Here is a 12,586-nt window from a genome sequence, read left to right on the forward strand (position 1 = left end):
AAAAAAAAAAAAAAAAAAAAAAAAAAAAAATCAGAAAAAAGGCTGTGCATGGTTGCTAATACATGTAATCCTAGCATTTTGGGAGGCTGAGACAGGCAGATCGTTGGAGGCTAGGAGTTCAAGACCAGCTTGGCCAACATGGTGAAGCCCCACCTCTACTAAAAACATGAAGAAAATTAGCTGAGCATGATGGCACATACCAGTAATCCCAGCTACTTGGGAGGCTGAGGTACTGAATCATTGCTTGAACCCAGGTGATGAAGGTTGCAGTGAGCCGAGATGGCACCACTGCAGACCAGCCTTTGAGACAGAGCGAAACTCTGTCTTGAAAACAAAACAAACAAAAGACCTAAAAGTCAAAGTAGCATCCCCTCTTACAATTCTGTCCCAAAGAGAAAAAAGTATATTCCACTTTTAAATAACTAAGGGAGAATTTCATTTATAATAAATAACCACATACTTTAGAACTTCTTATAATAACCATCTATTTTTAGAAATTTGTATTTAATTATCCCCCTCCACCTTCATTTCAAACAGAGAGACAGTGAAGGAAAGTACATCTGCATCAGAAAAAAAGGCACTATGTAAAGTTTAGTAAGATTAAACATTGTGCCACAATCTACAAAGAAAATACAAGTACCTATTCCTGATGAAGTGTATCAGTTTAAAGGTCTGTCTCAGCTGGCTTTCTACATACCTTATGGGAATAATGAGGATCCATGATCCGTGCAAGACCAAAGTCACCTATCTTCAGCACCAAGTCTTCAGTATTAATGAAAAGATTAGCTGGTTTGAGATCTCTGTGCAGTACATTTGCAGAGTGAATATACTTGAGCCCCCGTAGCAGCTGATACATGAAAAGTCTGGCATGCTCTTCCAGTAAAGGGCCCTGCTCCAGCACATTAGCCAAGTCTGTCTCCATGTACTCCTGAACAATGTAAACACTGTTCAGCTCCGTAAGAGAGCCCACATCGTCTGTTAATTGGCTTCCACTGGGACCAAGAATTTCAAACACTTTCACAATGTTATCATGATCAAGTCTTCTAATAATTTTGATTTCACGTAGAGCATGTTTGACACTCTGGGGATCGGTAAGGACAATTTTCTTGATGGCTACTCTTTTGTCACAGTCATTGTCTACAGCAGAAAAAACCAAGCCATTGCCTCCACAACCCAATGGTTTTAAGTCCATATACCTAGAACCCAGATCAAAACCATGAATGTTCATGAGACTTTCAAATTTCTCTGCCATTTTGAAACCCTTACTATTGCCTTTTCCTTTCGAATTGTTGAACTTGTGTAAACAAGGAAGAAAACTGGCATCAAAAGGAAAGATCTTTCAAAAAGGGAGAAGAAAAATAATTATGCTTCCACAGCAAGATGGTTTCTTGATGTTCATTGCATACGCCAAACAGGCCTGTTGAGTTCCCCTTAGATTTAAAGCTCAAAAAGCTCTACTCATATTGAGAATTAAAAAGATTGCAGTACTCATAGTTCAAGAAAGGGGCAGCAACTCTGCAGACATTTAAAGAAAACACTCAAACTCAAACGGAATGAAATGACATACTATGCCTCAGATTACTGTGCTAAACGATTTAACATTTAACAAAAATGTGAATAAATATGCACACAACAGGCTTCTATGAACATTCTCCTCACAGTGCAGATACATTCAGTGTTGGACTGGTCCTGAGCAGCATCGTTCTAAGGTGCTGGTAAGCACTATTTCCGTTTTGCTTCTTTTCTTCCTTTGTTACTATATATTTCAACAGGAAGCCCTGGCGGCTGTTGGTTAACAGATGTCTTTTGTTAGTGATCAGGTGGCTCCAGCTCACCACAATCACAATCAAAGCTACCGTCCATCTTACTCTGATACAACCTGGGGAATAAGAAAAAGAAGGAAAAGTCACCACTGCAGGAAATACACTTTTCTTCAAATTTGTAATATGACACACACTGGGCATTTAGCAATAAACTGCTACTGGAACACTAAACTTAATTATGGTCATTAAGTGACAAATTACCCTTAATCAAAAATAGCTTGCAAAAATGTTGTGAGAAATTCACACATATTGGCTGGGGCTCCAAATTTCACTACCCTAGATTCTTTTGAGACGGAGTTTTGCTCTTGTTACCCAGGCTGGAGTGCAATGGCGCGATCTCGGCTCACCACAACCTCCTGGGTTCAGGCAATTCTCCTGCCTCAGCCTCCTGAGTAGCTGGGATTACAGGCACGCGCCACCATGCCCAGCTAATTTTTTGTAGTTTTTAGTAGAGACGGGGTTTCACCATGTTGACCAGGATGGTCTCGATGTCTTGACCTCGTGATCCACCCGCCTCGGCCTCCCAAAGTGCTGGGATTACAGGCGTGAGCCACCGCGCCCGGCCGATTTTTGTATTTTTAGTAGAGNAGAGACGGGGTTTCACCATGTTGACCAGGATGATCTCGATCTCTTGACCTCGTGATCCACCCGCCTCGGCCTCCCAAAGTGCTGGGATTACAGGCTTGAGCCACCGCGCCCGGCCTACCCTAGATTCTTGATAACACTTAGACTCTTTAGGTTGTGCCATTTCTGAAAGGCCAACAAATATGGGAAGGTTCATCGTATTTTTATAGAACCGAGTTTTATGAGGGGTAAAACATTAGTGATATCTATCTAAAAGAACTGATAACAAGCCGGCGATGTCTGAGTTTGTTAAAGAGCATGTTTACTTATTAACTATGCCTATCAATATCCAATGAACAAAAATCTAACAGCACAAATAAGATAAATATGCAAATAATGCTCAATTTATAAGAGTAAACTTGAACAATGAATACACCTATGAAAAAGCAGTTAATGGGATTGATAGGAAACCTTGAGAGAACATTTCAGATTGAAAAAACATGCTTAGAGTCTGTTAATGTCAAGTCTGAAGAGTGTGGAAAAACAAACTTTCACACAATATTGGATGGAGTTTAAATTAGTAAAAAAAACTTCAGGGCAATTTGGCATGAACATATAAATGAATAAACAGCATACTCTATGACCTGGCCATTTTTCTTCACAGTAAACTCCCTAGAGAAATGCTCATTTTTTGGTAAAGAAAAAATTAGTAACAACCTAAAATTCGTAAAACAGAAGAACAGATAAGTAGTTATATGCATGTAAAATAGTTTTTTTGCTAAGTATATATGTATACCACAAAAGTAAAACAAATATGAAAAAAATGAGACTGACAAATACCAAGGTCATCATGATTACCTGGAAGTTATTAAGGAAAGAGACCAGAATAATTTCTGTTATTTATTTGAAAGTAACAAGCATGGCAGATTACTAGAATCTTATAAAGCTGGGTCGTATGTATATAAAGGTTCGTTATATTGATCTCTGTACATTTAAAATATTTCATGCTTTAAAAAATATCCAATGTAAGGGCAGGAAAAAATAGTCTCAACTCCAGTAGACAGTTCCCTAGCCCACCTGAAAAAAAAAAAAAAAATAATGCAACTTGGTTCATTCAGTTTCTTTATGGCTTAATCCTTGAATCTGCAGACTACCCAGAGTACCAGCTATGAGGCACTACGGAAAATATGGTGGTAATAAGGTGGTCAGAATTCCTGACAAATAAGACCAGACAATATTTTAAGCTGAAAGAATAATCTAAAGCCAAATTATTCATTTAATTGAATATATAAAAATATATTGAGCAACTATTATATGCTAGGCAGGAGCAAAGCTGATATGAGCAAAAGGATTCTGGCCCTCAGTAAACTCAACTCATTGTTCAATAGGAGAAAGACAGCTTTAATAAAAACTGATAATGGCCAGGCGTGGTGGCTCGTGCCTGTAATCCCAGCACTTTGGGAGTCTGAGGAAGGTGGATTACCCGAGCTCAGGAGTTAGAGACCAGCCTGGGCAACACTGTGAAACCCTGTCTCTACTAAAATACAAAAAAACAGCCAGGTGTGGCGGTGTGTGACTGTAGTCCCACCTACTCAGGAGGCTGAGGCAGGAGAATCGCTTGAACCTGGAGGTGGAAGCTGCAGGGAGCTGAGATCATACCACGGCACTCCAGCCTGGGTTACAAAGTGAGACTCCGTCTCCAAAATAAATAAATAAAAACTGATAATTTACTATCTCGCAGTTCTTTTAATAAATAAGAACAGGTCTTATATCTGCTTAATGTTATGAAGGACATTAACAGTATAATACTTTCTTTTACTGTAACAGAGATGGCTTCTCCTGTCCGCAAGTTTTTCTCTGCTTCTTAGAAATCAGCCCTCCCAGCCTGGCAAAAAAAAAAGTCCCCTAAAAATTCTGTTGCTTACCAGTCTATTTGTAATAAAAAACTTAAAAGCTGAAGTCTATGAATAAAATTTTGAATTAAAAAATATTTCAAACAACTTAAGTTCAACATATCATTTGCCATTATCTAACCGAGCCCTTAGTCTCTTTTTGGTCTTTAGCCAATGGATTTTTAATGTTGTTATATGATCTAGGCTCACGTGACTATGGAAATAAGTAATAAAAATAAGTTTCTATATTCGAAAAAACTTTCAGATTTTTACAAAGGGCTTTAATATTGCATGTGTCCCTTCCACCAAGTTTTTTATGTTTCCTGTACACATCTTGATTCTCCCTGCTCCCCACGAAATACCCTAGGAAAACCAGTTTTGTTTTATTTTGTTTTTGAGGCACGGTATTGCTCTATCACCCAGGCTAGAGTGTAGTCGCATGATCACCACACACTGCAACCTCTACCTCCAGAGCTCAAGAGGTCCTCCCACCTCAGCCCCACCCCCACTGCCAAGTAGCTGGACTACAGGCAGGAGCCACCACACCCAGCTAATTTTTGTATTTTTTGTAGAGATGGGGTTTCACCATGTTTCCCAGTCTGGTCAAGAAAACCAGTATTTCTCAAAGGCTCCACTATTTCCAAAATTTTACATCTGTAGTCTCTACCTGAAAAATAAAGTTTGTTCGTGCCTACCTTCTTGCCTTAACGAAGACAATTCCTTAAAGCTCAGTCATGCTTTACATTTCTGATAAATGTACATTGTAGTCAGTTCCATAGAAAAATGAATTAAGAACATTAAGATCTCCAAGTTCTCTCTCAAACTTCTAGTTCACTAATATAGCAATCCAGTCAAGCACAAATAATGCTCTGTCCTTACATCACTGCTATACGACAGAACAGTACTATAGGAGGAGTTGTGGCCAGATTAGGGAAGCCATAAAAATGAGAGATCCTTACTCAAGACCTCCATCCATATCTGCCCCCTTAAATTTTACCAAGACCAAGAAGCGTCACAAACTAGAAACTTCAAGGATGAGAATGACTTCAGAATTCTCAGTGACTGATCAGCACTTCATGAGGTAGAGGAAGTAAAAATTGATACCAGGAAAGGTAGGAGCTTTGGCAATACTGAGAACTGCGGTGTCACCACTATGGACTCAGATGATGAAAACTATATATTCTAACAAGAGAAGGTAGTATTTATAAACCAAACTGTAATTCCACAAAACAATGAGGATTATACCAATTAAACATCTGAAGGGAAAAAAGATTTATAATATCAGTGCTTGCTCAACGATTCTGCTTCGTTGCTCTGTGAGCAGTAGTCTTCAGAATCCTTCAGTATCCATTAGACCAAATGCTGATGGACCGCCTTTTAAATCAGCTAGGATCTTGGAAAGTAGACTCACTTTAATTTGTAAGTTGGGAGTAATGCTGTATATCTCTGTATCACAGAGTGAATCCAAAAAATGTGTACAATTCAGTCATGTTCCATTATTCGGTAGGTATTTGATAAGTATCTGTGTCAATCTCCTGGCCCTGTAGATAAAATGGTTGAGTAAAGAGAGACTTGAGACTCTGCCCTCATGGAGTTTATTGTGTGACTAGAGACAAACAAGCTTTTAAAAAAGAAAAGAAAACAGGGAAATAAAGAAAGAACAAGTGGTACCAAGGAATGCTACAAGATGCTACTGAGTCTACACACTGGGGTCTGGCCTAACTAGAAAGTCAGGAGGTGTGCGTCTGGTAGCCAGAAAAAGGGCAGAGGCCTCTCATGCTCTCCTAGTGACCCGAGAGAGAAACTGTTCCCTCCTTAACACCTTGACTCTTAGGGCAGTTATATTCCAAATGCTCATCTCCCTCCAACTACCTCCAACTTTTACATCAATCATGGAGCTCCTTGGCCTGACTGAACATCCATAAAACTCAACTAAACCAGCAGATGGTCACTGCAACCTCTGTCCACATGAGTGTTGCCACTATATCCACCATCTTTCGTGTTTAATTTTATAAAGGCAAAGTTTAAAGCTTAGACCCAGGAAAAAACTGGGGCTCTGTATTCTTTTTACATGTTTCACACACTCCAAGGGAGTAAAAAAGAAGATAACATAAAGGGACCCTTTCCAGTGTCTTTCCAATTTCTCTGCTTCCAAATAAATGCTACCCTTTCCTACTAGGCAGGGCTGATTCTGGGTTGTTTGGAGAGGGTTCACTAAGTTTGATTAGCTGGTTCAATATTGTTTTGTTTTTAACAATTTGGGTGAATAAAATGAAGTACAGAGAACAATTTATAAGAATAAAGTTGGCTTTTTAAATTTGGCTTTCTTTCAGTGATTTACCATGCCATGGAATCAAAAGCTCTCTGTAATCCAGGCTGGATACCAGCTTCCTAAGTTTATAAGGCAGCTCCCTGAAACTGCATTAGTCACAGGTGTCTGCTCAAGCACTGCTCTCTTCTCTAAATTACCTCCTGCTCTGTCACCTGGTCTACCCCCCCCCACCCCACCAACAGCAATGCTGGTACTGGGAGTCAAGCCTAAGTGTATAAAGTAATGAAATGCAAACAAAAGACATAAAATAACTTTATTCTGTTTCATCTCAACATTCTATAGAAGCTGAATTTTCTTTTTTCTTATCAAGGAGAAACCTGGCCTACCTATGTCAAAAAGGAAGTCTAGATGTGCAAAGAAGTCTTAAGTAAGGGCCATAAACACAAAGGTTATTTTTCTGGTTTTCTCCTCAACCTTCTGCTCTGCTGCTTCTCAGGATAAATGCTGACATGGGTCATCTGGCCTGTTCACAGTCACTGACGGCACTTCCCCCATCTCCTCTCCACAAAGGCTCTTGCTTATTTTGCTCTTCTCCATAGTCAAGCAAGTAATTTGAGTTAACAGGAATCTAGCCAGCCTCACATGTCCTCAGCCAAAACCCAGTTGCTTTTGGACAGAAGAAAAAGATTGAGCTTTCCTTATATTCACCTAGGGCTATCTCCTAACCCTGGCACAAGAGAAATGTAGCTGTAGCAAATTCACCCCTCCCTGGGATCATGTCTCAAGCTCTCATAAAAGCTACTAAGTTTTTCCGGCAGAGAAGGCCAAGTGCTACAGCTTAGCAGCCTGCTCATGTGCATTCTTGATAAAACCCTTGCTCCTAATGTAGGGTGGGTAGCCCTAAGAGTTATCAGGGACCCCTTTCAGTTATCAGTGGACCTCAAGGAGGCTGGGAGTATAAACTATTATCAGCAAATAATCTTAGGAATCTGGGAAGAGAAACAGGACCTTAAAACTAAAATGCCAAAGTCTAAAAAGCTTTGCAGAATATCAGTAACTATGCCTTTCTACAGAGACAAACTTTTGAAGTCAGAGACAGTAACAAAGCATCCAATTGAAAGACAAAACAGGCTGGGCAGGATGGCTCACCCCTGTAATCCTAGCACTCTGGGAGGCCAAGGCGGGCAGAAGACCTGAGGCCAGGAGTTCAAGACCACCCTGGACAACATGGTCAAACCCCCATCTCTATTAAAATTAAAAAACTAGCCAGGTGTGGTGGCTCACACCTGTAATCCCACCTACTCGGGAGACTGAGGTTGGAGAATAGCTTGAACCCAGGAGACAGAGGCTGCAGTGGGCTGCTACTGTATCACTGCACTTCAGCCTGAGCAGTAAAGAGTGAAACCCTGTCTAAGAAAACAAAACAAAACAAAACACTCACCTACTGCTACCAGTTTGTGTTCTTAAATTGTCTAAGCACTTGCCTAAATGCATTTTAACATTAGGGCTTTCATTTGCCTTTGACCATTTAAAAAGCCATTGCGAAGTACTCGCCATTATATGTTTTTTGTTGCTTATCTCTAGTTGTTATTTTCCAGTATGGATGACTTACAGTAAACGTGCAACTAGATTACTACTAGTAAGTCTAGTTACAGCCAGGCGGGATGGCTCACACCTGTAATCCCAGGACTTTGGGAGGCCAAGGTGGGTAGATCACCTGAGACAAGCCTGGACAACATGGCCAAACCCCATCTCTACTAAAAACACAAAAATTAGCTGGGCATAGTGGTGCACAGCTGTAATCCCAGCTGCTCGGGAGCTGAGGCAGCACAATCACTTGAACCTGGGAGGTGGAAGTTGCAAAGAGCCAAGATTGTGCCACGGCACTCCAGCCTGGGGGATAGGCAAGACTCCGTCTCTTAGTTACAGATTTACTGTAACTTTGTAATTTTGAAATTCAAAAATCATAGACCTTGATAAACTTGTAATAACATCCCTACAGACCCTCCCAATTCTAAGTCTATGATTTACAAAAGCGCAGAACGTGTCTTTTATTTCTTTAGTTTTATTCCCAATCACTTACGGTGGGTGGTATGCTCAGAACGGGAGAGATGCTACTGAAATTGCTGTACACTAAACAAATATAATCCCTTCCACAAATGTATGGCCGCAAATTTTAAAATAATTATAATAACCCTTCATCCCATTTCTTATCTTCCTCCTGGTGGGAGGCATCATTCTAAGATTCCCAACCTAACTAACATTAAAGAAACATTAGAGCAAATACAGGACAGGAGATATGTGCACAGCCTCTTTCTTCAAGCACCTTTGGACACGTGAGGATTCTAACCAGATGAAAATATAAATTTTCATAGCAGTCATAGTAAGTTAGATGGCCCCCAAAAGTTTAAGTCTTGCTCATGCCACAAGTCCAATGTAGCTGTCAGCCAAGCTGTTAAAGTATCTACCATCTCAGCTATTGACACACTATGTAGCAGAGAAAACAAGTGAGACTATCTCACTGGCAACAAAGCTTCCATCCAAAAATGACACCATTCACTTCTCACATTTTACTGACTAAAGTAGGTCACATGGTCATATGTATACCCAAGGGAGTGGGGAAATGAAATCCCAATGTAGGCCAAGAAGCAGAATGAACCAAGATGCTTTTAAAACATCTTTTACACAGACTAAATAGATTCAACTCTCCCATCCATCCATTATCTTTCATTCAACAAAATTTTACTGAATGCTTACCATGTGCCAGGCATTGTTTTAGGCATTAAGGTATAGCAGAGGTCAATTTTTTTTTTTTTTTCAATCTTGAGCTCATAGGAACACATCATTACTTTTGGAGCACAGGGGCACTGTAGTGGATTCCTCCGTACCTCACTAGTATTTCACTTTTCTTCCTCTTGTTTCTAATGACATTGTCATTCCCTTTTCTTTTGCCATCTTTCCCCAGTCTAATCTAATTTGATTCTTCAGAACCTCTACTCTTCATCTTCCAGGGTACCATCCCCCTCCTTTTTTCTGTGGCTTTGTCCATTATGAAAGGTTTGGGACTAAGTAGCTTTGGGGACATTTCCTAAGCATAGTAATAGGTAATTAGTAGGTACCCTTAAATGTGTACAGAATGAATCAATGCAAACAGCATATTCTACATGGCAGTAGGAAGCTTTGGAGAAGGCAAGTCCTATCCTCAAATTTTTCGGAATGTGATCACATTCTGATCTGCCACTAGAAAACATCAGTGAAGGTGCCTAGATATGGTACTTTCCTTTCCAGGCATTCCACCAGGACCCTCACTCTATGCGAATGCATAGGTCTGCCAACAACATGAAGAAGGCAGCTGGTTTCAACCCACTCACAATGAAGAAATAAAACACTTCAGCTTTGTTATAGCTCTCATCTTATTTTGTTTAGGTGGTGTGGAGGGATTGTGTCACTGAAATAGCATTCTATATAAGCAGACAAGCAGGACTCTTAAAAAGTCCTATCAGCCCATGTAATACCAAAGAAGGTATAATTGAAGATATGCAAGACCTAGCCACTGTTCCTCAGTCCATCCTAGCAGGGTTGATAGCTTTTAGCACCATTGCTTTTCAGACTATAGATCAAACATTATTGCTGTTGTTTTTGAGCTAACTCTGATAAGGGTCTAAGGAAAGTCACATCGTGTAAGGCCCTAAAAAAGCATCTCTAGAGTCTTATCAAATGGAGAAAACCAGATGCTTAGTTGGAGATTCCCTTTGTAAAAGACAGGGTCTCACTCTGTTGTCTACGCTGTAGTGCAGTGGCATGATCAAAGCTCACTGAGGCCTCAAACAATTCTACTACCTCAGCCTCCCGAGTAGCTGGGACTATAGGCACACACCACGCCCAACTACCTTTTTTTGTAGAGACGGGGTCTCACTATGTTACCCAGGCTGGTCTTGAACTCCTGGCCTAAAGTTATCCCCCAACCTGTCTTCCAAAGTGCTGGATTACAGATCAGCCCTGCATCTGGCCAATTCCCTAATTTTTAATAACAATTCAGAATGGCACATAATTTTTCTGGAATATCCTTCCTCTTTCTCACTTTCTTCAGAAGTGAAGAAAGCTTTCAAGATTTGGCTGCCCTGTCTATGGAGTAGCCATTCTTTTATTCCTTTACTTTCTTAACGAATCAAAGAAAGAGAGAGAGAGAAAAGGAAACAAGGAAGGAAGGACAAAGAAGGAAAAGAAAGAAAACTTGCAAGATTTAAAAACAAAATTTTGTTACCTATCAGACACATACAAGAACTTGGCACTACTGAAAGAGTCCAGTCTTTCACTAGGCCTGCGCTATGCTTTGACTGTGACCCCAAGGTGCATGGGTCAGAAAATCCTCAATGCAAGAATTGGGAGGTGGGGCCTAATAAGTGACAATTATTAATCACTAGTAGGAAGTAGATGGGTTAATGTCATTATTGTGGGAGTGGGCCTTTATAAAAGTAAGTTTGACCCTCTCTTTCCCTTCTACCATGGGATGATGCAGAAAGGAGACCCTCACCAGATGCCAGCATCATGGTATCAAACTTCTAAGCCTCTAGAACTATAAAGAAATAAATTTCTCACAGGGCTAGGTGGCTCACGCCTGTAATCCCAGGACTTTGAGAGGTTGAGGGGAGCAGATCACCTGAGCTCAGGAGTTCGAGAACAGCCTGACCAACATGGAGGAACCCTGTCTCTACTAAAAATACAAAATTAGCCGGGCATGGTGGTGCATGCCTGTAATCCCAGCTACTCTGGAGGCTGAAGCAGGAGAACTGCTTGAATCTGGGAGGCAAAGGTTGTAGTGAACTGAGATTGAGCCATCGTACTCCAGCCTGCACAACAGAGTGGGACCCTGTCTCAAAAAAAAAAAACAAAAAAAAAAAATAAAAAAAAAAAAAAAAAAAAAAAAGATAATGAACAAAAACTAAGACATCAACCCACAGATCTAGAAGTTTGATGAACCCCGAGCAGGATAAATACAAAAATAATCCACCAGGCACAGTGGCTCACACCTGTAATCTCAGCATGTTGGGAGGCCGAGGCAGCAGATCATGAGGTCGGGAGTTCAAGACCAGTCTGGACAACATGGTGAAACCCTGTCTCTACTAAAACAAAAATTAAAAACACAAAAATTAGCCGGTCATGCTGGTATGTGCGGTACACACCCGTAATCCCAGCTACTCAGGAGGCTGAGATAGAATTGTTTGAACCCAAGAGGCTGAGGTTGCAGTGAGCCGAGGCTGTGCCACTGCACTCCAGCCTGGGCAACAGAGCGAGACTCTGTCTCAAAAAAACAAAAACAAAAACAAAAAAACATACCTATGTACACAGTCAAACTGTTGAAAACAAAAAGATAAGTGAAGAAAAAAGAAGCAAGGACGAGAAAGAACAACACTTGGCCAGGGCACAGTGCCTCATACCTATAATGCCAGCACTTTGGGAGGCCGAGACAGGTGGATAGCCTGAGCTCAAGAGTTTGAGAACAGCCTGAGCAACATAGTGACAACCCGTCTCGACAAAAACTACAAAAATGAGCCAGGCATGGTGGCATGCGCCTGTCCCAGCTACTTGAGGGGTTGAGGTAGGAGGACTGCTTGAATCTGGAGGCAGAGGTTGCTGTGAGCCGAGATCAGCCACCACACTCCAGCCTGGGTGACAGAGCAAGACTCTGTCTCAAAAAGCAAATGACAAAAAAGAATGACTCTTAAAAGCAACCAGGCAGGAGTCCAGGCACAGTGGGTCACACTCGTAATCCAGCACTTTGGGAGGCTGAGGCAAGCGAATCACTTGAGGTCAGGAGTTCGAGACCAGCCTGGCCAACATGGTGAAACTCCATCCCTACTACAAATACAAAATTAACCAGGCATGGTGGTACATGCCTGTAATCCCAGCTGCTCAGGAGGCTGAGGTGGGACAATCACTTGAATCCAGGAGATGGCAGTTGCAGTGAGCCAAAATCTCACCACTGCACTCCAAGCTGGGCAACAGGAGCAAAACCCCATCTCCAAAAAAGAAAA

General features: G+C 41.0%; 1 protein-coding gene across 1 annotated transcript in view; it reads right to left on the minus strand.

Moving 5' to 3' along the window:
- Nucleotides 1–12,586, minus strand: part of MAPK6 (mitogen-activated protein kinase 6) — a 49,437-nt gene that overhangs the window by 15,640 nt on the left and 21,211 nt on the right. The window contains exon 2 of the mRNA XM_017504645.2: nucleotides 668–1,879. Coding sequence (XP_017360134.1) covers nucleotides 668–1,252 — 585 coding nt within the window. The 5' untranslated portion in view covers nucleotides 1,253–1,879. The remainder of the gene's footprint in view (nucleotides 1–667; nucleotides 1,880–12,586) is intronic.

This window comes from Cebus imitator, unplaced genomic scaffold (genome assembly GCF_001604975.1).
Source record: "Cebus imitator isolate Cc_AM_T3 unplaced genomic scaffold, Cebus_imitator-1.0 Scaffold325, whole genome shotgun sequence".
Lineage (NCBI taxonomy): Eukaryota > Metazoa > Chordata > Mammalia > Primates > Cebidae > Cebus > Cebus imitator.